Consider the following 24,903-nt stretch of genomic DNA (forward strand, 5'->3'; position numbering starts at 1 on the left):
GAAAATGAGGTTATGGGATTTTTTTTTTTCACACTCACCCCTACCAACTTTTAGGATTCTTGGCCGGTTTCAGCCAGATTTTACAGATGGATGGACATCTCAAAGATATAAAAGTTCCTCTCAGCTTTATGAAAACCAGACAACACAAAAGACAGAGATCCAGAAGGAGGGAAGGGCTCCATCGTTAATTAAACTGCGTTATTAGACACCAGGGAATCCTCATGAATTCATCACACCAAATCAGGCTTCGCCGCTACGCATGAGTTAGCAGAGACAAGCTTTGTTCTGGCAACAAGGCACTAGATCTTCTCAGTGTTGGTGCACTTTGATGGCAAAAGATGACTTGACAAGAGAAAATGACAGAACTTCAGGCGAGGAGTAAAGAGGCTCTGCAAGCATGAGGTGGAGCGTGTCTACAAAGTGTGGGAAAGCAAACCAAATGAAAACATCTTCTGGGTTGTTTTTTAGTGGATAAAGGAGAGAGATTGGCTCACACACAAATTTTATTCTTGGTTGTGTATAAGACCTGCAGTGCATTTCTCTATTCTCAATGTGCAGCTAGCACAACCAGTGTGCTCTGCCTGTCCCCCACAGCCCAGGAAGGGAAGCGTAAGAGGAAGGAGCTGTATGAGCAGGGATGTGTCTTTGTGACTCAACAGAGGGTGTCACATACTGCACCAGAAAAGCCATCCTTACTCCATGAAGAAGCTTCAGCAAAATACACAGGAGACTTCCCCTGACATAAGATGCAATGAATCAGTGGACAGACTAGAGTGAGCTCAGGGTTAGCGCCCGTTTGAGAATAAGCGTCACATTCAAATGCCACAATTTGCAACCGGCATCCCCTTTTCCTCCAAGCCTCCTGACGACTAGGAATCAGCAGGTTTCAGGACTCGGGAGGGACAGAGGCTGCCTGAGCGGCAAACTGAGAAACTGTATGAGTAAAGGGAGAACCTGGCACACAAAGCAAAGCTATCCCGCTCAACAGCCAGCTCCTGGGAGCTGCAGCTCGTGCATGCCCCTCTGCAGCGGACAGTACCCCTCTATGCACACTCGCACAAGGGGACTGCCTGAGACAGGGGATGCAGCAGCCGCGCAGCCCCAGGGGAGGTGATGCCACCCCACCATGGTGCTCTGCTCTGGGGCAAGTCCCCACTCGCTCATGGAAACCTGCAGAGGTGGCCCAGGGGCCATCAGCAGGTTTTTGGGTGGAGGAGGGTGCTTCCACCCTCCGCTCTCTTACGCCGCTTTCCTGTCCACAGCCTCCCAGTTGCTGGCAGGAACATCGATCCCACCTCCCGTCCCACGCCAGCGTGACTCATCCACAGGGAATGACGGGGGCTGAAATAAACCCCAGGCAGTTTCTAATGCAAATGTTAATAAGGCACTGGGTATATAATAGTAACAAAAGTGGGCAGCTTTTACTATAAATCACTGTCTTATGAAGTCTGATCCTTCAGAAACCCCAAACAGGTCCCCAGCGGGGGTGCGCAGTATCATGTCCCAGGCCTCCTTCCCAGCTGAAGTCACTGCTCATTCCATCACTTGAGATCATTCAGCAGCATTTTCTGCTCTGCAATTGTACTGCTGCTGCCCCTACAACCCGAGATCTGGACAGTAAGGTAGTGTTGGACCACACTGTCACTTCAGCTTTTCATTCTTTGCAATTCTCTCCCCCGCGGCTTTTACTGGTGACGCATTTACAGCTTAGCAATATCCAAGAAAGAAAAAAAAATCACTAAATACTACCTAGGAGGTTGTATCAGAGGGAGGATCACCCCCTGTGTGCTCCGTGCTTTCTCACGCACCCACTCATGGTCACTGCCAGATGAGGGATTTGGGCAGATGTGCGCCCCCAGCCAGGGGAGCTGCTCCTGTGACAGATGCCACGGTGAAGCGCATCCTTCACATCACTACTCCTGCAATTGCATATCTCCTGCCTGGAAGACCTGCTATGTCCTGCACCACACCTGTGTAGCTCTGGGGGTCAAGCAGGATGGTGCCTGAATGGTGCTAGTGCAGCAAGCAAGGCCTTTCCCTCCTCCAGGGCTGGGGCCACCCAGTGAAACCTCAGCCAGGCAGGGCTGGGTGGTCGAACACCAGAGGCTCTTGGTGCCCCGGGACTCATGGACACCCATCGTCTGGCTGTCCCCTCTCAGCTAACCACACTGCCCCTTTAAAAAGCAAACAAATTTTCAACTCCAGAGCCTCCTGACAACGTGGCAGGTCCTCCCGATGCCCACCGACCAGGGCCGTCACCAGCATGCGAACGAGTGGCGGGGCCGACGTCCAGCAGGGACACACGTCTTGAGACCCTGCCTGCAGCTCTGACAAACCCTTGGCCTCACGCAAGCTCCAGTACAGCAAAGGAAAAAACAAGGGCAAAAAATATCCATGGTAATTTAGTATCAAAGGATTGTGTTTGTAGCCTTTCTTTTGGGGGAAAAAATCCAACATTTATAAAGCCGGGAAAAAAAGACAAAGGATCAAGCTTGTGTTGATATGAAAGAGGGATTCAGTTGAGAATAGACTTTAAGGGAATTTTACTTATGGTATATCTACTGGGTGGGCATTTATGACCTTTAGAAAATGGATTAAAGCTTTTCTATGCCCAGCTTCAGGCTGCGTGAATTATTAAAGCAACAAAATCATGAATTTACAGTACTTTTGCAAAGCAGACCACGTTGCAAGAGAGCTCTCTTTGGAAGGGTCAGCGAGAAGCCATCCTCAGGGAGCAGGGTCCCCTCAGCAGCCTCCTGAGCAGCGAAGGCCACGCCATGCCCCGGCCCAAGGAGGCAGCCAGCCGGGGAAGGCGGACACCTCTGCCCACAGCCGTCATGCTCCACACCCGCCCCACCGTGCTGAGGACTGCTGTCCCTCACGGATGTCTCTCACCCCGTCCTCTGCGGTGGTTCCTGCCCGATCCCAACCCGCAGCCGCGCACGCCTCCCGTCTCCGCACCGCGGGCACCAGTGGGCCAGGGGGTTGTCTGGGGTCTGTGTTCTCCAGGCCCTCACTGTACAGCCTGCCAAGTATAAAAAACTCTTTACTACCAAATGGGTTCCCCCGAACCTTTGCAGGTCCCAATAAAAATTCATAAATTACTCAAAATAAAGAAAAAAAAGAAAAAGAAGAAAAATTAAAGCAACGCCCCCCAGGCCCCTGCGGGCTGCCTGCACGGGCCCACCCACCCTGAGACGTAGTTGCTCTCTCTGGAAAATTTCATTTCACGTTGCTGCTCATTCTAGCCCCTATCCCCTGGTTTAATCCCCTATTTCCAACAGCAGACAAAGACATAAATCCATGCCGAAGAACTTCAGATATGTTTTTATTTCTTCACAGCAGTAAAGTGAAAATAATGAATTCCCATAACCCTATCCAGTTCTTTATCCTTTGGAAAAGGTGACGGTGGCTGATTCGAGGGAGATTTGAGAGGGAAGCCCAGGTGGGAGGAGGAATACAGGGGCAAACACTCCCTCGGCTGCCTCCCTGTTCGAACAGACAAAGATTTAAGCCACGAGAGGTCAATTTTTAAGAAGGGAGACGTCAGGATACCTGCAATGCAACCAACGCCTTATGAGATTTCCAGGTCTCATCATGTCTCTTGTGAAGCGTAATGAAACTTGCAGCGTGTTTCCCATTAAAACAGGGGGTCACAAATTGCATCACATTCTGGAAATCCTCTCCCGGCTACTGCTCCTTGGGTAACGGCAATGGACCAGCTAAAACCTGAGCAACTGTTGCTGCTCAAGAAAGGAATCTGTGCTACAGGAGAAGCATAACGCTCCTATTAAAATACTGAAAATCAAATAATATTACCTCTAATACGTATGGAAAATATTACACATTTGTGAATTTGAGTAAACATGGAATGGAGCATGACCTTCATTTGATTAACAGTTTCTTAAAGATGATTAAACCCATCTCTAGGAAACAGAAATTGGCAGGTTTTTGCAGATATGCCAGAGCCACAGCTCAGTGGCTCTCCAGTCTCTTCAAAAGCGATTTCTGAGTTCCTTTTACCTTCATTTGGTATGGTTCCTGTACCGAGGACCACAAGTCTGTCCTGAGAGGTGCACAAAATAAGAGTGGAAAGCAAATGCCTTGCCCAAAGCTACCCAGCAGGTTGCTGCCTCCTAGGTCCCATCACTATGAGATCACACGGCGTCACAGATTTCACAGGTCACTCGTTGCACACTGAGGGTCCACACACCATTTTGAGATGGACGGGACACTGGCTCCTAAATGCCTTCCTGAATGTGGGCAGATAAGTGCTTAAATCAACCAAAGCAACTAAATTACTCATAAATTTCAAATAAGAGTTTTCAGGTAGGTAGTTCTATATTTTCTGTAATTAAATGCGAGCTGTAAATGACTTTGTAAATGTAAAAGGCTTTTCTCAGTATCAAAGGAAATTTAGCATATTGACATAATTATCCAGAAAGATGACAGATGAATCATTTCAGCATTTTGTTGAAAGTGTATATACAATTCCGATGCTTGATAGACTGCTACGTGCTAGACTTAACCTTTCTTTAACATAAACAGAAAAGGAAGCAGCTATGAGGAGCAGCTCTCTTCAAAGCCAAAAAGTTCCTTCCCTGGGACAAGAATCTTTTTTCTCCTTTTCATGTTCTGAGCAGAATCAATTTTCCAGCACCAAGTGCTGCTGCTCAACAGAATAAAACCTCTTTTCTCTGGAAAGTTTACATTTGGAAGTATGAGTCTTCTCCTATGAGCTTGAAAAAAATGTTAGCTGCTATTTTTCAGTAAGATTTTGAGCTAGGTTTTGGTCTTTGATGATGAGCAGGAGTCATAAGACCCTGAGAGTTCCCGTTCTCGCCAGGAACATCTGGGGAGACTTTCCTCTGCTATTTGCTTTACCTTCACAGTGCTACCCTAAGGAAGGACCTGAGCTTGTATTTAATCATTCTCCATCATCTGATATAACCTCAGAAATCTGACACAGCTCTGCTGCCAGCTTTCACCTCTTCTTGCTCGAGAGACATGGCTCCAAATAGGGGTGACTACTTAAAACCACCCTCTCCCTGACTTGCCCACTACTCAGCATTACATTTTCATAAGCCCTGATCCCATGCGGACTTACAACAAAGCCAGGCGGGAATTCACATGGGTAGATTGTGCCCCAAGCATGCCAGAACAGTGTAATAGATACCTCAGCATTCATCAGTTAACTGAGACTGCGACGAAACGTCTTCATTAGCAAGCAGTGCTAATGACAGCACTATGACTAATAGTGTCCATTCTCTTGACTCTAAGAAGAGCTGGACTCTACCGCATCAAGACTGCGGTTGGAGTTTGTACTGCTACTGTTTCTCAAGACTGAAGCTACTTAATACATTTTAAGTATTTAAAAAGAGATTTTCAGTAATCGGTAAAAATTTGGACTCTTCTGCCCAAACAGGTCTCAGATCTCCTGAGAAATTTCTGCTTTTGCAAAGTTTCCAAGCATCCGAACAAAGTTTCTGAGCATCAAATGCAGCAGGTCAGGCTGCTCACATGGCCATTGCCCGGTGTGACATGCCTCGTTAGGGCTGTAACGGGCAGAGCGAAAAAGCAAAGGACAGTATGGTTCATCTCCTGGGCCAGATTCAGATTTTCTTACCCTCACAGTATGAGCTTTTGATCAAAGTAAGGTGGGAGAAACCGGCCAAGATGAGCAGAGCAGAAAGAAATGAGAGAAGATATGGCTTTCCTCTGATCGCTCAGCTTGTCTTCAGTTTATTTTAGCAGTGTGTGGAGATACAGAGGCGCTTGCGCCATCCTCTGAACTAGTCTCTGCTATTTCACAAGTTCAATATTGCACATTTTTGCACAATTTCAAAGGCCCAATTCCCTGCCCCGCCCTAACACCCAGTCCTGGCACAAAGCCTCACACCACGCGACCGTCACGTGACAAGATTACAACAACCAAATTCAGCAATTTTCATGAATCATCACCAGGGTTATCACTCTTACAGCTCCTGTCCATCAGGTGCAGACACCTCAGCTAAACAGAGGGGCACAAATACTGTTGGGGCACAGTAAAATGCAGGTGACAAAATAACTACATAACAGTACCAATGCAATGAATTCCCGTGCATGTGCAAGGACATACACACATGCACGCACACATACACACCTTACTTTGTGCCTGCAGTGCAAACAAATGGTGTAAAATGCCACGACAGAAGCAGCAAAAAGTTATCTACACAGGGACTGAGTGAGAGTCAGTGAAAAAGGGAATGAAAAAGGAATAAAACTAGGAAATCAACCAGTAACTGATTTCCAGAGCTATCCAGCTTTTTGATCATCACCTCCCACCTTCTCCCACATGCTTGGCAAAAAAAAACTTGTTAAAAATAAACAACAAAAACTCTTCAGCATAACTCATTTCTGAGTGGGAAAACAGCCCAGAGCTTCAGAGAACCCTCTTGAGCACATCGTGCCAGCTCAGTCAATCACCCAGAACAACTTCCAACACCTTCATGACTTACTGTCCCCTCTCACAACCTGTAAACTCTCTCAGGAAACAGAAAACGTAATGAATATTTGCCACGAAATGGTCACAATTGTGGTGGGAGTTTAAAATACACCTGTTTCACCAAGATGCCAAGAATTAAAGCAATGCCAAATGGCAACAAGGTATTTTCCTGAACACATTTTTCCTGTGTTTACTTAGCAGCCATCATCTGACAATAAAAATAGCCTATTTCAGCACCGTTACTGTTTCAATAAACCATAACTACGTGACAACAGGCACCTGATAAAACATAATATGCAAACTCAAGACCAAGCCTTCAAGCCTACCTTGCCAAAGCTTCCCTTCCCAATCGCCCGGAGGATCTGGAAGTGGTCGAAGTTCACTACAAGGTAAAGAAAAAAGAATTTAAATTTTTAAATGCTTTACTGCAAAGATCTTACATTTAAAAAGAAGACAAGGAGACAACTAAAGAGCATTGGTCAAGCTTTTATTAAAAGTCACCACCTCCCAGGGAAGATGCAGGGCAGCAGTTGTTTTTCTTTCAACAGTCTCTTTTTGCCTGCTTTAAGTAACTAGCAAACAGGTTGAATTAGGTTACTAAATAAGTGGTTTAGCACCAGCTAAAATACAGCTTTGACCTGTGTCAATACAAGAGTGGTCTCAGAGAGATGCCGTAAGCGCGTGAGCAAACTCAGAGCGCGGCAGAGCAGAGAATGCCGGTGAGCCGCATGCCCCACACCACGGGCGGCCGCTGCTCTCCACACGCCTGGCTCCATATTGCTTGTGCACATTCAACAGCCAGTTGGTCTGGTATTTGTGCTTTCCAAAGGACGACATTTAGAGGACAGCGACTGACTTCCACTCTCTTCATGTGCAAACCCATCTGTACCAGATCTGTTATTTTTTCCAGAGCCAGTGAGGAGTAATGACAAGAAAGGACAGTACAGCTATAACACTTCAGCTACTGCTTTGATCAGCAGCCACTGCAAACAAAATTATTTTTTCTAAACTATTGCTGTGATCTAATCTAATATCAGTCTTAAAGAAATAAAAAAGACAGGTCTGTTTATACTAATAATGAGATAATCCCCATTGCCACATAGTTGGAGTGCCTCACAGACAAACAAATAAATACTGTCACAAAAGCCAATGTAAAGGACACAGCATTACTCCCATTTCACAAATTGCCTCTTTATACCTCAGTTCCTTAATGTCCTCACAGCTCAGTAAGCTGCAGGGCTGCAAACGAAGCCCATGGTGCGCACACACCCTGCACATAAGTGCTGGCTGCCACACAAGCACATGCTTTAACTTTTGGTCAGCCCTGAAGTGGTCTGGCCATTGGACTAGGTGACCATTGTAGGTCCCTTCCAGCTGAACTATTCTGTTCTATTCTAAGCCCAGTGTGCTCTCGAAGCAGCTGGACGTGTTTAGGAGGAGCTCACCAGTGGACTGAGCTGCACCCTGCTCAGCTCCACACGTCAGCCCTTGACATTTCTACCATGAGACCCTGATTGTGCAAAGGGACCCTCAACATTTCCTCCCTAGAAAGCTCTGAAGGCCGGACAAAAAGAAATGCTTGGCATGGGCTTGGGGATTTGCAGCGTGAATGATGCATGAGGTGGTCAACAGAGTGCACTGAACCTGTGTTTGACTGACAGTGGAGACCAAAATCACACAGGAAGAGTGGGAGCAAAGAATTCACTATAAATACTCCGAGTCCCACTCCCAGATCTTAAATAAATGCACATCTGTCATCTCTGAGGATGAATCAAAAGCCCACGCATGCCCGTGGAGTTCCTATTACCCTTTTGTGCTAGGCTTATATCCAAAATATTGTTATTGTCACTTTTGTGGGACATTTTCTGCAGGAGAACTTGGAAAACTTTGCCAAATGAAATTGAAAACAGAGTCTGGGCCAGCTTCTACTATGTATCTCCCCCCCACTCCATAAGCAACACTGAAGGGCAGATGCACCGTCTCCTCCCTTGGGATACTCCAGGAGATTCCATGAAAGACCACATGGGGAAACCAGTGACGCCCCATCCTTCTGACGGCCTCCCACGCCTCCGGAGGAAAGGCTCAGCTACACGGGTGGTGTGTCATCTCCTTATCACTCCCCTTCTCCGTGGGTGAACAACTTTCTTTTAGCAGGACTTGATGGGTCTTGGACTGAGAAGCCATGAGACACTGGAAGGACACGGGTAACGCCTGGAGCCAGTGACCAGCTCATCCGAGACGCTGCAGGAGCTGCAAACTGGTCACCTGCTCCCTCCCGTCTGACAAAACCCAGCCCTGGAAGGAGCAACCTGCAGCCACAGGCAGCATTTTAGTGAGGTTTTTCCTACCACCCCTATCAGAAACTGTAGTGAGTAATGTGTAACTGCAGCTACATCTTGTTCATAAATATTCTTTCTGAAATCCAAAACGTTAACACACACAATGCTGAAGCATTTGGGGCAATGGATCCAATTTTTTTCACATGCAAGCACATCCATTAATTGAATTTTGGTCACTAGGAAATACTCAAAGAGGAAACCCAGCTACAGAGAGCACCTTTAAAGCACAGCATTTTCTTGGCAATTAAACCATGTGCAAGTGCTCATGATCTTGATCACTCCAGGAGGACAGTTTTTGACAATTCTTTATTACAATGTTTGGAATGTTGTGTAAAAAATCATTGCCGCTGAGAAAACAAAACCAAAAGTGTCATTTCCATGTATCCATGACTACAGCTGATCTAGAAAGCATACTCTAGTCAGCAGTCAAGAAACAAATCTAGATATGAATATTCACCAGGCCCTTGAACCTATCAGCAAAGATGTCACTTTTAATAAATTAAATACACAGTTCTGCTGATTTGAAGTTCAGATGATGTTAGATGAACAGGCACTGACTGTTTTTTCAGTTTCATTATTTTCTTCAGGAATTAGTAAGCAATCCTGTTAAAGAAAAAGCAAATCTCAACATTTGAGGAAGAAAATCATAGTAGCAGCATGTTGCTTTTTGTGCGCAATACACTCGATTTTTACAAATGATAACATATCACTACAGAATATGTGATTATCCCTAAAATAGAAGTCCTGAATCTGCCTGGAACAATTACGTATGCTCCAGAGACTCTACTTTCTGTGAGCTGACAAGAGAAAGCTGTCTTTCACCAGCAACTAGAAGAGCTGATTATTTGGGGGTGACTGGTACGACCCTGAGTCATAGATGCCAGTGGAGGATTTCATGACATACGCTCCCAGACAGCAGGAGATGACAGCTGTTGCCTATTAACAGGACCATACTCACCCACTACTTTGACTTAAGCGTGGCACAGTTTTGACAGTCACAATCTGTAAGTACAGAAATGGTTTTGGTTTGAGGTTGAACTGGAGGAACCCATGAGAGGGGAAGAGGGACCTGAAAACCTGGGATGCTTTAGGAAGCATTTCTTTACCAAGAGGGTGTTCAAACACTGGAACAGGCTTCCTAGGGAGGTGGTTGATGCCCCAAGCCTGTCAGTGTTTAAGAGGCATTCGGACAATGCCCTTAATGACATGCTTTAACTTCTGGTCAGCCCTGAATTGCTCAGGCAGTTGGACTAGATGATTGTTGTAGGTCCCTTCCCACTGAAGTAGTCTATTGTATTGTATTGTATTCTATTCTATTCTATTCTATTCTACTCTATAATGATCTGCAATGTACAAATGCAAGGGAGTGTGGCACTGCGGTGCAAGGATGCTGACTTGGTCGCACCACAGTCCAATGCCATCTGTTGCATTGAAATGCCCCAATGGGTATTTTGTTAGCTCCTCATGAAAACACTACGCCAATTATTCCTATTGACTCCTCTAACAGTTCATTATCAATATAGCACCTTCACACATAAGTGGAACTGTTGGACATGAGACGCTGGTATTTGCCGCGAGAGAGACATGCCTCTTCCTGACTCTCAAGTGACAAACCATGAATCACAAATAAAGATAAATACCATGACCTGGATTTGCTTAGTTCAGCGTGGTTTTGTTCTCAGTCTCCAGTAATGCATGAAAAGCAGGATGGCAGGGTTTCACGCGCCTGTTGGACCTCACCAAACCTCACGCAGCCCAGTCCAGCCCACTTCACAAGAGAGTGCCAGGTGCTGCAGTGACATCTCTATAATTAAGATTTCATTGTAGTCACAAAATGTACTGTGTGATAAAGCAGACTGGATGCACAGCTTTTATTTTCCAGTGAAATAAACAGAATAAAGAATATGTTTCTCTGCAAAAATTCTTTATACAGAAGGACAAGTATGCCTCAATGTAAGATGCAAAAAAATGAAGGTTTTTTCTTTACTATGTTAAAATTAGGAATGTTTTCATTATTTTGGCTGTTTATTCTGCATTTATTTACAAGTTATCTAGAAGTATGGCAAGATAAATCTACCATAAAACTTCAGATACACAGTGGACACCCTGTGAGGGTTCAACATCAGGACCTGGTATTAATGTCCAATAGTAGGAAAACAATGGATGCAGTTAGTAAACCCGGTATCCAATATCCTCAAATCTGGGGAAAACAGAAAATTAAAAATCACATTTTAAGGATCAAGTCAACCTTTCACTAATTATCTGCATGTTTTCCAGCTTCATCAACAAAAACAGGGAAGTTTTAACTACAAGAATGATTCTCTACAGTGCTAAAGACCTAAGAAATTATTTTTTGAGTCTTGTAACAGCAAATTTGTAGGGCTCGTATGGCATGATCAACTTTCTCTTTCTATCAATGTATTTCTATATGTCGGCATAATTAATAGTATTTGTCTATCTATTATATTACTGCAATCTAGCTTTGGAAGAAAGCACCACGGTAATTGATGTAGAAACATCAGTATGTGGCCACAGTAACCACAAGCTTGCTGCCACAAAATGCCAAGAGTTTCAGCTCACAGAAGAGGGAGTTACAACTTAGACTTAAAAGTCATCACACACATCGATTCCAGCCAGAAAGGAAAGGCCACGTCTGCAAACCACGAGGCAGTGGATGGACAGAGAGGGCAGCCAGCCAGGCCTTGCCAGGAGGGGGACAGCCTGTGGGGAACATGGGGCACAGGGGCACTGCAATGGGGGAAAATGGTCGTGAAAGTCAGCGGATGATGAAAAGGAACCACAGCAGGATTAAGAGATGTTGGGATTAGGAGCAGCTTTTAGGGTGATGGGGAGGGCCTGAGCAAGGGGATCAGGCAGACCAGGGAAATGTAGGCATGGAAACCCCAGAAAATTTCCAAAGAAGCAGTGAGCCTGCTAAAAACAGTGGGGGGGAGAGAGAGAGAGGCAAGACAACAGGAGGGACAGGGAGGACTCGGTATGAAAAGCTTTCGAATTGGAGGATGAACCTGAGTGAATTGGGAAGATCGGGAAGATCGGGGAGATCAAAACTGAGATTTGTGATTAGAGATGAGGTAAAGCAACATGGGGGAAAAAGCAGAGGTATTTGATGGAGAGAGGGAGCAAAGGTCAATGGGGAATGCTATCAGCAGTCCTCCCCAAGCCTGAAACCCTTTGAACGCAAAGCATCCATTTTTCTCTAACTAACTGGAAGGCTCCATACAGCGCAAGAAACCACTGCTTTCCTTTCTATCACTGGGAAAAGCACAAGCAATATGTTTGGTCTCCAACATCTCGGGCTGATCTGGTTTGCCTATTCATATCCACAGAGAAGATTACATGGGTGAGAAAAATGGAAATACAGTATAATGTGACTGACAGGAAACTCAAGTGAGCATTAACTACCCAGGAATTCAGGGAATGCTGGTAGATAATGAAAGAAATTAAAGGTATAATACAAGCCCAGTACTATAAATGAACCCCTTTAGAAACTAACGATTCAAACATACTATTAGGAAGCAACTCGGAAGTAGTGTAAAAACAGTGAGTTATTATATGATTAAAAATTAATCTCTGCGACTCCGTACAGAATCAAATATACCATGCAAAGCAACTGCAAAGTCATTTTAGGAAGACTGGGTTATTGATATTGAGTACAATCATGTTTGCATTGGCCAGAAACCATTCCTAATTAGCGCAAAAATACTGCTTGCACTGGCCAGGAATCCTTCCAAACAAGTGGAAGCGTATTACATTCATCTGCTTCTCCATCAACGAGCTCAGGAGGCACTAGAGATTGCAGAGAAAAACACAGCACCTTGTCCCTTTTGTTCTGTGTGCTTTACAAATGCTATTTCTGTTAGAAAAAACTATGTTACTTTGTAATAACAACCCAGGGAGGCAAATGGGCTATTCATTAACCACCCAGCTGAGCTCTCCATAGGTGCAGATTAGCGAGCGCTAAATGAGTTCACAGTGGTCTTGGCCAAAAGCACAGGAGACAAGCGTGTGCTTTACATATGCAGGCTGATGGGCAAATAAGGCTGTTTACATACGCTGCACAGCTTTCACAGCAATTAGCCTCCCTTAGCTCCAGGGTGAGACATGCTTTCAGAGGCTGGCTGCAGAAGGGCAGCACGCACGTAATGCTCACCAGAGCCCTCCGATGAAACCAGTAACTGATGCCCTGAGGCCAATGCCGAAGACGGTTTTGCTCCTCCGTGCTCCCACATGTCCAGCTAGTATTTCTAGAAGGGTACTGCCTCTCAGCAAAACTCTCTGGTAAATGGCCTGTTTTATGCAGGTATCGCTTGTTAAACAGCTTCCAAGCAAATTACAGAGTGGTGGTATTGAAAAATACCAAATGTTATATAGGGATTCACCCCACTACCCATGTAAATGCTCCAGGCAGAGCACTGGGGCTCGGCCGGCCTTGGAGCCGTCCCCACACAGGCCGGGTGGGAGTGGGAGGCTCCAGGCTGGCAGCACCTCGCTCCCTTGTCCCTGGGGGTTTGCTGGGCCCCAGCGGGGTCACTCCTTCCCAGCCCCTGAGGCCTTCCCGCAGCACTCCCAAGCGATCCGCTGGGCAGCGTGGGGCCGCCCACGGAGGTAAAGGTCTCATTACACGGCAGCACGGCCTCCAGACCGCCGCAGTGCTGAGGGGAAGCGGCAACAGCCTGCAAACCTTTAGGCACATCTCTACAGCTGGCATCTACAGTATTATTGTCTCCATTGGACACCACTGAAAGTATGCATTTGTCTGTGTGTAAAATACACTATTTTAAGCCTATGTATGGAGATGTTATTCCTAAAGATGATGATTGTTACAGCAAAGCCAAGGCTTTTTCATCAGCCTGTGGCAGACAGAGCACCTCATGGCTCCCAGGCCTGGGAACCTTGGCCACTGACCACCAGCCAGGCTGGGGGCAGGTGCCAACAGCCCAGCGTGGGGTCTCTGGGGGAGGTGGCCATGCGGCTCTGCCAAGGACGAAGCACACGGACTACCCCATCGTCCTCCCATGACCGCTCAGATGAGGAGTAGGCAGGTGCTGTGCTGGCAGGCAGCAGAGACACCCACCAAAAGCAAACCTTCCTGCACCAGGGGCTCTGCCTGCAGAAAAGCTCAAGGAGCTGCTGCCCGGAATACAAGCTGCTATACTCCACCATGGACACAAGTTCATCTGTTCTGAAGAACAGCGACTGCAGGCTTTCTGGGGCAGAACCATCATGTTACATTTGTAAGGGAAAACTTTATATGCAGCTGGAATAAAATCTCCCTGGCAAATAAACAAACTCTTCCAGCACACCGAGTCTAAAGTAGAGCAGAGCTGAAGCCATTTGATCACAGTATCGTCTTATCTGGGCTGAAAGGACTGCTAATTAAAGCCCTACCAGGAACGACAGGAACAGACCGTTTTTATCCCAGTTCCTTGGATGTGTCACTGTTACAAACCCGAGACTTGTTTCCTGGGGCAGACACACATTTCAGAAGCCAACACTGAGGTGCAGGTTTAGACGCAGGAGGACCCTGCAAGGAAAGGCTGATGTGGCAGAGAAAATAAGTCTCTGCCCTCACAGCGGCAATCCCAGTGCCTCTCCCACCTGCCAGGTGAAAAATTCCTCCTTGGGGGGAAGAGTGAGGAAGGACTGGTGCTCTTGGAGGGACCCCTTGCTGCCCGGCCTCGGACCTAGGCCCTCTGCCCAGGCTACACGCACACGGATGAGCAGAGAGCTGAGAGCTCTAGTAGGTATTTGAGCATTGCTGATAGTCTAGATTACCTTTGCTGATTACGTAGTGAAGGAAAGATGAGATTTTTCCCATTTTCATACCTTCTATTATTATTTTTGACCATGGATGGAAAAAAACCAAGGGGAAAAAAGCAACCCTGGGTGGAGGAAGAGTAAAGCTGATAACACAAACTCTTCAGGAATGGCATATAAATTAATTATTAAATATGACATTAAATCCATGAGGCCATGATGATCCGAGCACTGCCCCTCCAGACATGAGCAGCAGGGTGTCCTCTGCCACCTCCCCAGCACTCCCCATCTTCACACCAGCCCGGTCTCCTGGGCCAGCCTGACCCCCAGCTCCACCTCTCCACGTACCAGCAGAGGAGGCTTCATGGGGCACAGCAAAAGGCGCCGAGCTAATTTTCCATGCCAAATAATTTAAGCTTAGCCTAAAGTGCCTGCGATCACACATGCTGGCACTACACAAAGGTAAGCTCATCTATGACATTCCACCCAACTTGCCCAGTCTCTGGGGGTACACGGGATGGAGCAAACAGGAGTTGCAGGGACAGGACCCTACTCAGAGGCATTCCACTGGGGCCCCCCCACCAACACTGCCACATACCGTGGAAATATACAGTCACGCTGGTGGTGAAAGAGGAAAAACGGGAGGAGGACTGGACCGAACGAGGCTGAGCTACGGCTCTGTGTCATTTCTTCCTTTATCGCCTCTGCCAGCTCAGGCACGCCGCTGCCCGGCTGGCTTTACAGGAAAATCACCACTTCTCGCACCACAGCACTAGTAATTATTTTTCTTCATCTCTCCCTGCTCTTTATCCCAGAATAGAACAAGAGGATCAGGAAGGTCATTTGAGCCATTTAATTCTGAGACGGTTCCATCATAATTACAAAGTTTGATTTTTCCAGTGGCATGGGGAAAAAAAGAGGGAACCAAACCTCCCCTCAGTCACCTCCTCGCTTCTCAAGGCCAGCTCCGTTCCCCCCCGCACCGCCCGCTGCCAGCCTTCCTCCTGAGCCCAGGCTAGCTGCCACGCTGGGCTTTCACATGCCAGGAATTGGGGTCATCCACTCAGTTGGCAGAAATAAAGGGCACAGTGCTGCTCAGTTATAGTCTGCATCAGAGCAGGATCATGCCTTGAGAACAATGCACCCAACACTTGCACTAACTAATGGGCTTTATATTTTCAATATAAAATGCTTGCAGAAAAGGCTTCTATAGAAGTATATATACACACACACCATATACATATATGTGTGTGTATATATATATGCCTGAAGGGACTGATAAGGCAGTAGACAGAAAGACTCCTCATTGTTCACGTTTCCCCTTTCTTCTCTTTAACTGAGAATGAAGTGTGATCTCGCCACTGAAGACAGGCAGGGCCACGTCTAGGGGCACAAGCAACCTGCAAAATAAGCTGGTGCTGGAGGAGGAGACGCTGCTCTGAAGGAAACCCAGCTCCCAGCCACTGGGCACTGCAGCAGCACACGCCATGCACAGCGTCGGGGGGTTAGCTACGCCGACCGACCTTGCTGCAGGCAGCCCCAGGCTTCGTCCCTGAGGAGTGCCCACAGACCATGCTCTCCTTCCCCACACCACCGTCCCAGCCCCTGGCCAAGGGCTTCCCCGCATGGTGCACTGGGGAGAGGAGGAGATGGCAGAGGCCAGGTTAAAGCCACCAGAAGGAAAGTGGGGAGCGTGGGGCGGGCCGGCAAGCATGGGAAAGGTGCGAGTGGCCCCAGGGACGGTGGAGGTGTCAGTGGCGCAGGCAGAAAGCTCAGGCAAGGCGTCCTGCTTTTCAGTGTCAGTCCTCTTCTCTAGGAATCCAAAACCAGACAACCAGTTTCTAATGGGCCAAGCAGGTAAACGTTTTACCCATTAAATTACCATTAAAATGTACTACAACGTTCCTTCCTTGAAGGTATGGCATTTTGCGTTAGAAAATAAATCTAATTAAATACCAAATTCAGCTTCCACCTTTTATCAAGCTGACAGATTGGATGTGTACTCTAGCCTTTAGTTGTTTTGTTGCTTTTTTCCCCCACTTCTACAGCTTAGAAAATTTTATTTCAAGTAACTAAAATTGATTTACCAAAAAAAAAAAAGTCTTTACAGCACATGTTTATAGTAGCATAACATTAGCAACAAACATCTGCTAAATGTTACTTAATGTTTTTGCAACATATGTCATAAATGATAAATGCATGACTTCAGGTGCCTTATAAAATATTTAGGTTGTATTGTGTTCAGGGCTACGCCGTGACTGCTAAAAACCCTAAAGTGAACAGAAAGCACCTTAGTGAAGCGAAACCATTTTAGACAAATTTATTCCAACAAAAATTGTAAAGCTGGCTATACCAAAATATTTCATTCATTTCCTCAGCTTAATTTATTTTTTTACAGTGTGTAGGGAGGTGGGAAAGTCTCTCTTCTTCTGGAATGTTTTCAAAACTGACCTTGACAGTACTTTTCTGTACAATAAGACCTCCTTTGCATTTTAATTTTAAAAGTTAAAAAGAATAAATAATTACACAAAATGAAATGTTTGACCCAAAATGAAGTTTTGCTATCTCTGCTGAAAAATGTGGATTTCAGGTAAAATACCCAAATATTTACTCTGAAATGCTGCTGAATCTACAGCCCCCATTCTCTCCACTCCTCGCACAGCTCCACGCATCAACCACACAAGAGGTGAACTCCCCAGCCATGATCACCGCACACCCGCCCCGGCGCGCTGGGCTGCAACCCCTCCGAGTGCCAGAGCACCCAGCTTCAGCAACCACCCTCGCAAAGCAGATTTGCCGTGACTCTCCAGGACACAACCCATCGCAAACCACAGCCACGTCCGCCACACTGCCTGACAGTTTTTCCTTCAATACTTCACACTGGATGACGACTCCTCAGCGCTTCTCCACCCCTGCTTACTAGAAGGCTTATTTGATGCTTGCATTACTGGGTCTATCAGAAAAGTGAGCCGCGCCAGAACCCTCGCAGTGCTGCAGAGGGAACGCTTTGCTTTTCACTACAGCTCAGAGACAGCTTTCTGTTGAAACTGGTTTTGATAGAAAACACTCTCAAAAAGAAAAATCATCTTAAAAAATGTTCCAAGTTTTCTCAAAAACTAGTCTGAACATAAAGTTTGGGGCAACTTTGCCATCTCCATTTCAAACTGAAAGCTGACGATCTATTTTGCTCAGCACAAGAGGAAAGTTTGAGTGTTGTCAGCCTCAGTTCACTTCCATCCATGGGAAAAATGTTTATGTCTTATGAACATACCATATGTTTTGGCTCTGCAGTGGTAAGGTTTGCTGAGCAATGCCAGTTTAAATACAATTAAGGAATTCTCATAGGAGGATGCAGAAACCTTTAGTAATGAGAAATAAAACCCAGCCAGTGAAGAAATACACTGTTTCCAGGAAGGACTTATTACTAGTATAGTAAGCCAGCTTCAATCCTCCAAGTTTTATGAGAAGGCAGCTACTAACTTCAGATGAACCAGAAGTGCACAAGGGACTCTTGTGATGAAGCAGAAAGCACGGCGAAGAAGAAAAGAAGGAAATGTTTAAAAAGTTTGTAAGAAAATTGGGGATGTAGAAGTTCAAGAACCATCTCCAAAATTAAATTAAAAGATATATGAAAGAGATGGATCTTTTAAAAGTCTAAGAAAGTAATTTAATTAGGAATTCCTTTGATGCAGGATTTTTTTTCCCCTTTATGGGGTTGTGTGCCTAGCCTCATGGGATGCCAGTTCATCATTTCATGTCCTTAAACATAACTCCAGATAAATGCTTTTTAGGCAGCCAGCGAGAGAGTTTTTGTTACCGCAGCCCATTCAGAGAAATGCTCCCTTAACTATTTTCTTCTAAAAGTCACCTTAGTACAGCAGCCACACCAGTCACCCATCTTAAATTTCATACCAACATGTCAGGATGTTGCTGCCCGTGCCACCACCTCTCTGCTCTCAGACTGGCCGCCACCAACAGAAAATTAAAACCCAGGGGGCTGGGGCTGCGACCCGGGGCTCCCCACTCCCGGGAGTGCTGCTGGCTGGAGCAGGCACACACCCAGGGTGAGGGCAGCCCCCAAGAGCCTGGCCTCAGCGCTCCATACAGAGCATCACATGCGTGCCAATTTAGCTGAACTTATCTCTTGGGTAGAAGAGAGTCCTCATTAGGATTATTAGAGAAAGGAAACTAAGAATTAAAAATACACTAATCCAAGCTTTGTTATGCAAGGACATCTTTGTATTTTAATATTAGCCATAACACCAGGAACACACAACACGTGGAAATGAAAAATGCCCAAGTCCTTGGCTTTTCCCCTCCCCAAAAGGGACGGGGGTGCTGAGCTGGGCAGAGAAGGGCCAGCTCTCCGTAGGAGGCAGCAGCGGTGCAGCAGGGTTGGCCACACTCTGCAGAACCTGTCATCTGCTGCAGACGTTGAAACGGCACTGTGGCTTGCTACTTCAGTACAACCTTCCTCATCAGACCTGCCACCTCATAAAAAATGGATATTGCAGCATTCCTCAGCCTCCACACTTGTGAAGAAAACCTGCACTGCACCCTCAAGCTGTATCTGAACTGTGAAATATTTAAGCCCATCCAGCGATGCTTGATGAATTCTGAAAACATGGGAATGCCAGTAGGGTTTGCAGCTAAGCTTATGCAAAACTGTATTTAAGTGGAAGGAGAATATGTCTTAAGACCTGCCAGAGAGCAGGTGTTTGCTGTGAGTTCTGTCCTGAGGACACCACCGACACCCTTCTGCTGACACACGAGAGAGGTCCTACCAGCCAGTAGGACCAGAACCAGTTGTTCTTATGGCAACTTCTTCAACAGCAATTTTCCTGTTCATTTTTTTCTTGGCAGCCACTCCAGCAGGACCTGGGATGGATAAGGCTCCAAGAGAGAAGGAGGAAGACCAACATCACGCAGCCAATGGTGCATGGGCAAAAATTATCACACCTGCAAGCTAGTGTGTTTTTCCTTACCCCTGGGTATATATAGCAGGGGGGTTCTCTTATAAAGACAACTAGGAAAATAATTGACACCAGTTTTTACTGCTCTGTGGGGAAGCAATTCTGTCAACCAAACTTAATTGCCTTATTTGAAATTTCTAGAAAGCATGGCAATCAAAGACAGCGGTGCAGGCTCCTTAGTCTGCACTGAACTGTTAGGCTCAGTGTTGCATGAGTGCAGTTAAAGCTTTGCTCTGTATATGCCAATAAAACATATATTAAATGTATTAAGAGCAAGATGAGCTGTGGCTTTCTGGCACAGTTTTTAAAGCATTAAGAATTTTTCAGTCCTGTCTAATATAACAAGGACAGAATTTTTCACATTTATGCCACAGTAATAGTTTCATTTAGTGTCCCAAACTTGCAGTGTAATAAATATATGTTTTATATCAGAGATAAAGTCTGCTTATTTTCATGAACTTAGCTCACACTGTGGTTCTGACTGTACAAGGGAAACCATGAAATGAGAAGTCAATTCTTTAAATCACTGCAAACCACAATTTAAACAAAAGTTGAACAGCGACAAAGCCACCTTTGAGGGTCTGACACTACAAACTGCTTCAGATCCTCAGATCTTTAAATCACTCTTGTCTTGAGGATAAGCATAAGCCTAAACCTCGTATCTTCTTTCAATAGGAACCTTCTTCGACTGAATTCACAGAATTTAAAGGATGCAAAGGATTCATGCTGCCCTCCTGCACAGGAACGTATTTTGCTCAGAAAGCACGCTACCTTTCATGTTATAGCTTCTTCTCTATGTTAATCACTTCAAAGTTGCTAAATTATTCACCATTCAGAAAATACATTTTCATTGCCTAGAGTTGGCAATCGAAAATGACTTACAGAAATAGGTCATCCTCATCCCATAGAAGAATTAACATACACTTCATGTGCTTCCCCCCCACAGTTTCCATTTTTAAGCTCTGCTCCACGTGAGAATGGGCCAAATTTAAACCGTCTGCATTTTTCATGCTGCTCCATCACGCTAAACCCACAGTCTTCACAATGTGCCCTGACTTTACATTTTTAATAAACCGCACCCAGCAACAAAATTAATAGACCAACTTTTGCCAGGTATTCCCACAGACAGTGAGCAAAGCTTTAACGATAATTGAAGAGGATATGACCCGAGTTTTCCAACATCGCTACCTCTGCCTGAGAAAACTCCCTCCTGCCTGCAGCCCAACCATCACCATGAGGTTTTTTCATCTGCCTTGGAGGGGGGAGCAGGTGGTGGTTTTCTTTCTTTTCTTTTTCTTTACCTACATACCTCCAAAATAAACAGATTTTAACATGACATTTAAAAAAAAAAATAAATGCTGGCACATTTAATTTGCTGTTTTTACACATTTCCAAATTAAATGCAATTTGCTAAGGACTGTTCCCCAGCAAGCTGTTAGCCATAATATGCCCAGGCTGCTGTCTATTGGGTCCACATAAATTTTTCCTCGCTGGGAACCACAGAACAAGGGCTCTGTTCAAGCTTTCTGTTCCTTCTATGCTTTGCACAGGCGGAGGTGGCACTTGCCAGCATTTGATTACATGGAAATCATACTGGTATCTCCAGCCTCCGGGAAACGGGATTCAACTAAGAGGAAACAAACGGCACATGAAACCAAAGTACAAAGCAAGAAATCTTTAACATACCATCACCGGAATTGATGATAAAGAGCAAAATCGAGATCTAAGCACAGCGTGCTGTCAGGGGAGTAAAGGAAACCTAGTTTGGCAGGTGCAAAGAAGGATGGAGGGGGACCACAGCACCACGCAGGTGTTACTGAGGACACCAACAGCCACCAGCCCTGTGCTCTATTCCTGGCTCCGTCTCTGATCCAAAGTGAATTGAACTGACTCTCTTTGTGTTCCTTGTTGAAAAGCCTATTCTGCAGTGCAAAGCATGCCTTGCACTGTGTGTCATACACACAGGACCTAGCACAGAGGGGTCTTATTCTCAACAGAAACCGTGCAAAGGTGTCGGAGCAGAATTATACACAGACTGGACAGCTTGCTGCTTGCAGGTCAGTGCTTGCAGCTCCCAGATGAATAAAGAGCAGAAATAACAAGAAGAGGTCCATGAACCATTGTTTGGGAATCCTAAGGTCCAAATTCAGCTCTATTCACAATGGCAGTGGTAGAGCTCGGGGATGATATTTTGGCCCAGCAGAATCAACAGAAGGCTTTCCGAATGACTTCAATGAGACAACGATTTTCCTGGTAAAGCTCTGGAAGGTGCCCATCTCACTGCATCAAAAAACACAAGCTGTGTGTTCAATTTTGTTAAGCGCCAGGGATCTGCCGTAAGCCAGACTCACAGTTACACAACTTAACACTGGCTGCTTTCAGCAGGGTCCACAGATGCGAGACCGGCAGAGAATCCATGGCAAAACGAGGTCCTTCAGGCGTAACACTTTGTAATGGGATCCTATTTGTTTGTGATTCATACCAAGTAAGAGAGATGTTGATCACGGAATGAAACCTGCCCTGCCATAGGCAGTGGATTAATTACCGCATCATTTTGATCCCGTAGCAGGTCGAAGCGATCATTACCTACTCAGGAAAACGAGTGCTAATAATAGTATTGCTCACAATCTTATTCCAGCATTCAATTCAAACCAATTGTTCAGCTCAACAGCAAACAGCTTACACTAATTCCTACTAACTTTTAATACTTGTGTATCAAGAAATACAGAGTTCACACTGAAATGGCACAAATTCTAATACACAGCAGGATTAACTCTTCATGCTTTAAACTTAATTATGTGCAGTCAGGTGGCAGTTGATATTCCTTCTTCCTTAGCTACACCCAACAACACACTTTTAATTATTTCAGTGCACATACGCTGATGGAGCTAATTAGGACTCCTGTAGGGCTGAGCTCAACTTTTTCAGTGTTGTCTAAACTGAAAACAAAATGTTCTAGAAGCCATACTGCGCAGCACAGACTCTGTGCAGACAACTTACTCCTGTGAATCTACAACAACCCAATAACATTTGCTGCGAGAAATGAATATATCTCAAAAGATAAATAATGAACACTCCATTTCCTGGGCTTTCAAAGTGTTTCACCGCTGACTCCAGCTTCAAGAGGATCAAGCTGGGAACCAAATCGAAACCTCGCTTATATACTTTGAAATGGATTATGCTAAAGGCTAAATAAAATAAAAGCTTAATTTAAAAATACAAGCAAAAACCAAAATAAATTCCTCCATCTGTGACTTGATATTGAACATGAGAAGGGCACACTGCTCAATCAGGTTAGACATTAGCTGATCTATCATTAACCTAATCGTCCTGTATCTCACCATGCTGTTTAAACCCAGGAAGGTAAGTTTTGGCACATTAGCTGGACGTGCTATGGTGTAAGCTTTCTAATATAAGCCAAGGGAACAGAAGTCAGCCAAGGAAGAACATCAGGCCAGCACCTAAGATAAAGTCCTTGCCAAGGCACGCCTGGGCATCCCAGCCATTTGTCTGAGATCTCCCCAGGGCTATCCATCCATGGCATCTACCAGCAGCCCCACGCACAGGGTGGCCGGCAGCCATGCTGGCTCCTGGCCGCAGCAGGGAACTGCCTGTCAGGAAGGCAGGAGGATTTAATCATCTTCTCCTAGATGGTGATTTCAGGCTGCTGACCCGAAGCAAGCTCCGTGATGCTAGTCCGTGCACCAACACATGGAAGGGAAGTTTGTGCCTTTCCTGGCACAGAGGTGGGATTATAGGGATGAAAGTTCTGTCCCACTCCTGTCTGTGCCCTCGAGGTGGGAGAGGGGACACGGGGGAAAGGCTGGACCACATCTTACTCTGGAGGCTGTGGTCCTACATATCCTTTTCTCAGCAGCACCATGGGTGTCAAGTTGCCACCTGCTCGTTTCCCTTCACTTCTTTGCAGGCAGGTGTTTTTAACCCAGATCAGTTCCCTGAACCAGTTCAGACAGCTTTCCCACAAATATCACAGGCTGCCCAGGAAGGTGGTGGAGTCTCCATCCTTGGGAATATTCAAAAACTGGACATGTCCTGGACAACGGGCTCTAGGCGACCTTGCTTGAGCAGGAGGTTGGACCAGATGACCTCTGGAGGTCCCTTCCAACCTCAACCAGTCCATGATTCTGTGGTCACCAACACAGAAAGCTAATGGGAAAGTACAGCAGGAATCACCACACAGATGAAGTCATTGGATATGGGTTTAAGGAAAGAGAGACTGAAACAACCAGCTCCTGCTTCCACCACATCCCTACACAATTACTCCACAGTGTCCCAGCATGCTCCTGTACCAACTGCTTAAGACCCCCATCCAGAAAAGTGCTGCTCCTCTTCGTACTGATGTTAACGCTCCACGCAGTGTTTCCATGGGCGCTCTTAGACCTTACGTGGGCTCTTCTGCCCACCCAGCGTATGCAGGGGCATGGCACTGAGCACCCTGTGTAGGTCTGCACTGGCACGCTGCCGATGCGCTGATGGCTTCATCCCACACAGGCATACGGGACAGCAGATGAGCATACAGCACACGGACGCTGGCCGTCTGCTCCTGTGGGCAGGAGCTGCAGTGCCTGCAGAGCCGACTTCACTCCTGAAAGCTCACCAGACACTTCTGCACAAGCTGATGGGCCTGCCTGACCAAGGAACTACAGCTCACATGAACAAACATCTGCAAGACTGAAGCCACTAAGAAAGGCAAGGCAGAATATTTGCATATTCTCAAGAGCCGGTGAAGTTATTTGTTACAACATTGGGCTATATGATTATGGTACTAAAAATGCACATTTGGGAACGACATTAGGAGATCCTGCTTTCTGAGAAACTGCTAATCTGTTTTAAGACTCTGAAAAGAAATACTGTAAACCATTACATTTGTATCAAGGTATTACTGATTAAAGGTATGAATCCAAACTCAGGGTTTCCTTCTGTCATTTCCAAAAAGAGTGGCAATATTCAGCAATACAGTGCAAATACTTTTCTGTAACTGTTTTTTAAATCACATCAACTTATTTAATAACATCTTTGTTCAGTCTGCTCATTACTGGTATTTTAGTACTCTCTGATTTCTCAAAGCCAAAAAAGAAACTGGAAGAAAATTGCTAGTATCAGAAAAGCCCAAGTTTCAGAGTATTTTTCTTCAAACAATAACATTTTTATACTACCACCATCCACTCACCACTTAGAGAGGCTTGGTAAAGAGCCACACAAGGGCCAGTCCTTTAGACTAGTTCCTAATTAGAGTGCCATTTTCCAAGCTTTTAGAAACAACTGCAAGCCTAATGAAAGCTGACACCTGAGAAGTTCTGGGGAGAGG

The 24,903-nt window shown here is 45.7% G+C and overlaps 1 protein-coding gene across 4 annotated transcripts in view; it reads right to left on the minus strand.

The window, feature by feature from the left end:
• The window catches only part of STK32C (serine/threonine kinase 32C), a 103,508-nt gene that overhangs the window by 42,755 nt on the left and 35,850 nt on the right, over nucleotides 1–24,903 (minus strand). For all 4 annotated transcript variants that reach the window (XM_076339281.1, XM_076339280.1, XM_076339279.1 and 1 more), the window contains one exon: nucleotides 6,811–6,866. Coding sequence is in view for 3 of the 4 variants with exons in the window: in XM_076339280.1 (XP_076195395.1) it covers nucleotides 6,811–6,866 (56 nt within the window). In the remaining variant the exon portion in view is untranslated. The remainder of the gene's footprint in view (nucleotides 1–6,810; nucleotides 6,867–24,903) is intronic.

This window comes from Aptenodytes patagonicus, chromosome 5 (genome assembly GCF_965638725.1).
Source record: "Aptenodytes patagonicus chromosome 5, bAptPat1.pri.cur, whole genome shotgun sequence".
Lineage (NCBI taxonomy): Eukaryota > Metazoa > Chordata > Aves > Sphenisciformes > Spheniscidae > Aptenodytes > Aptenodytes patagonicus.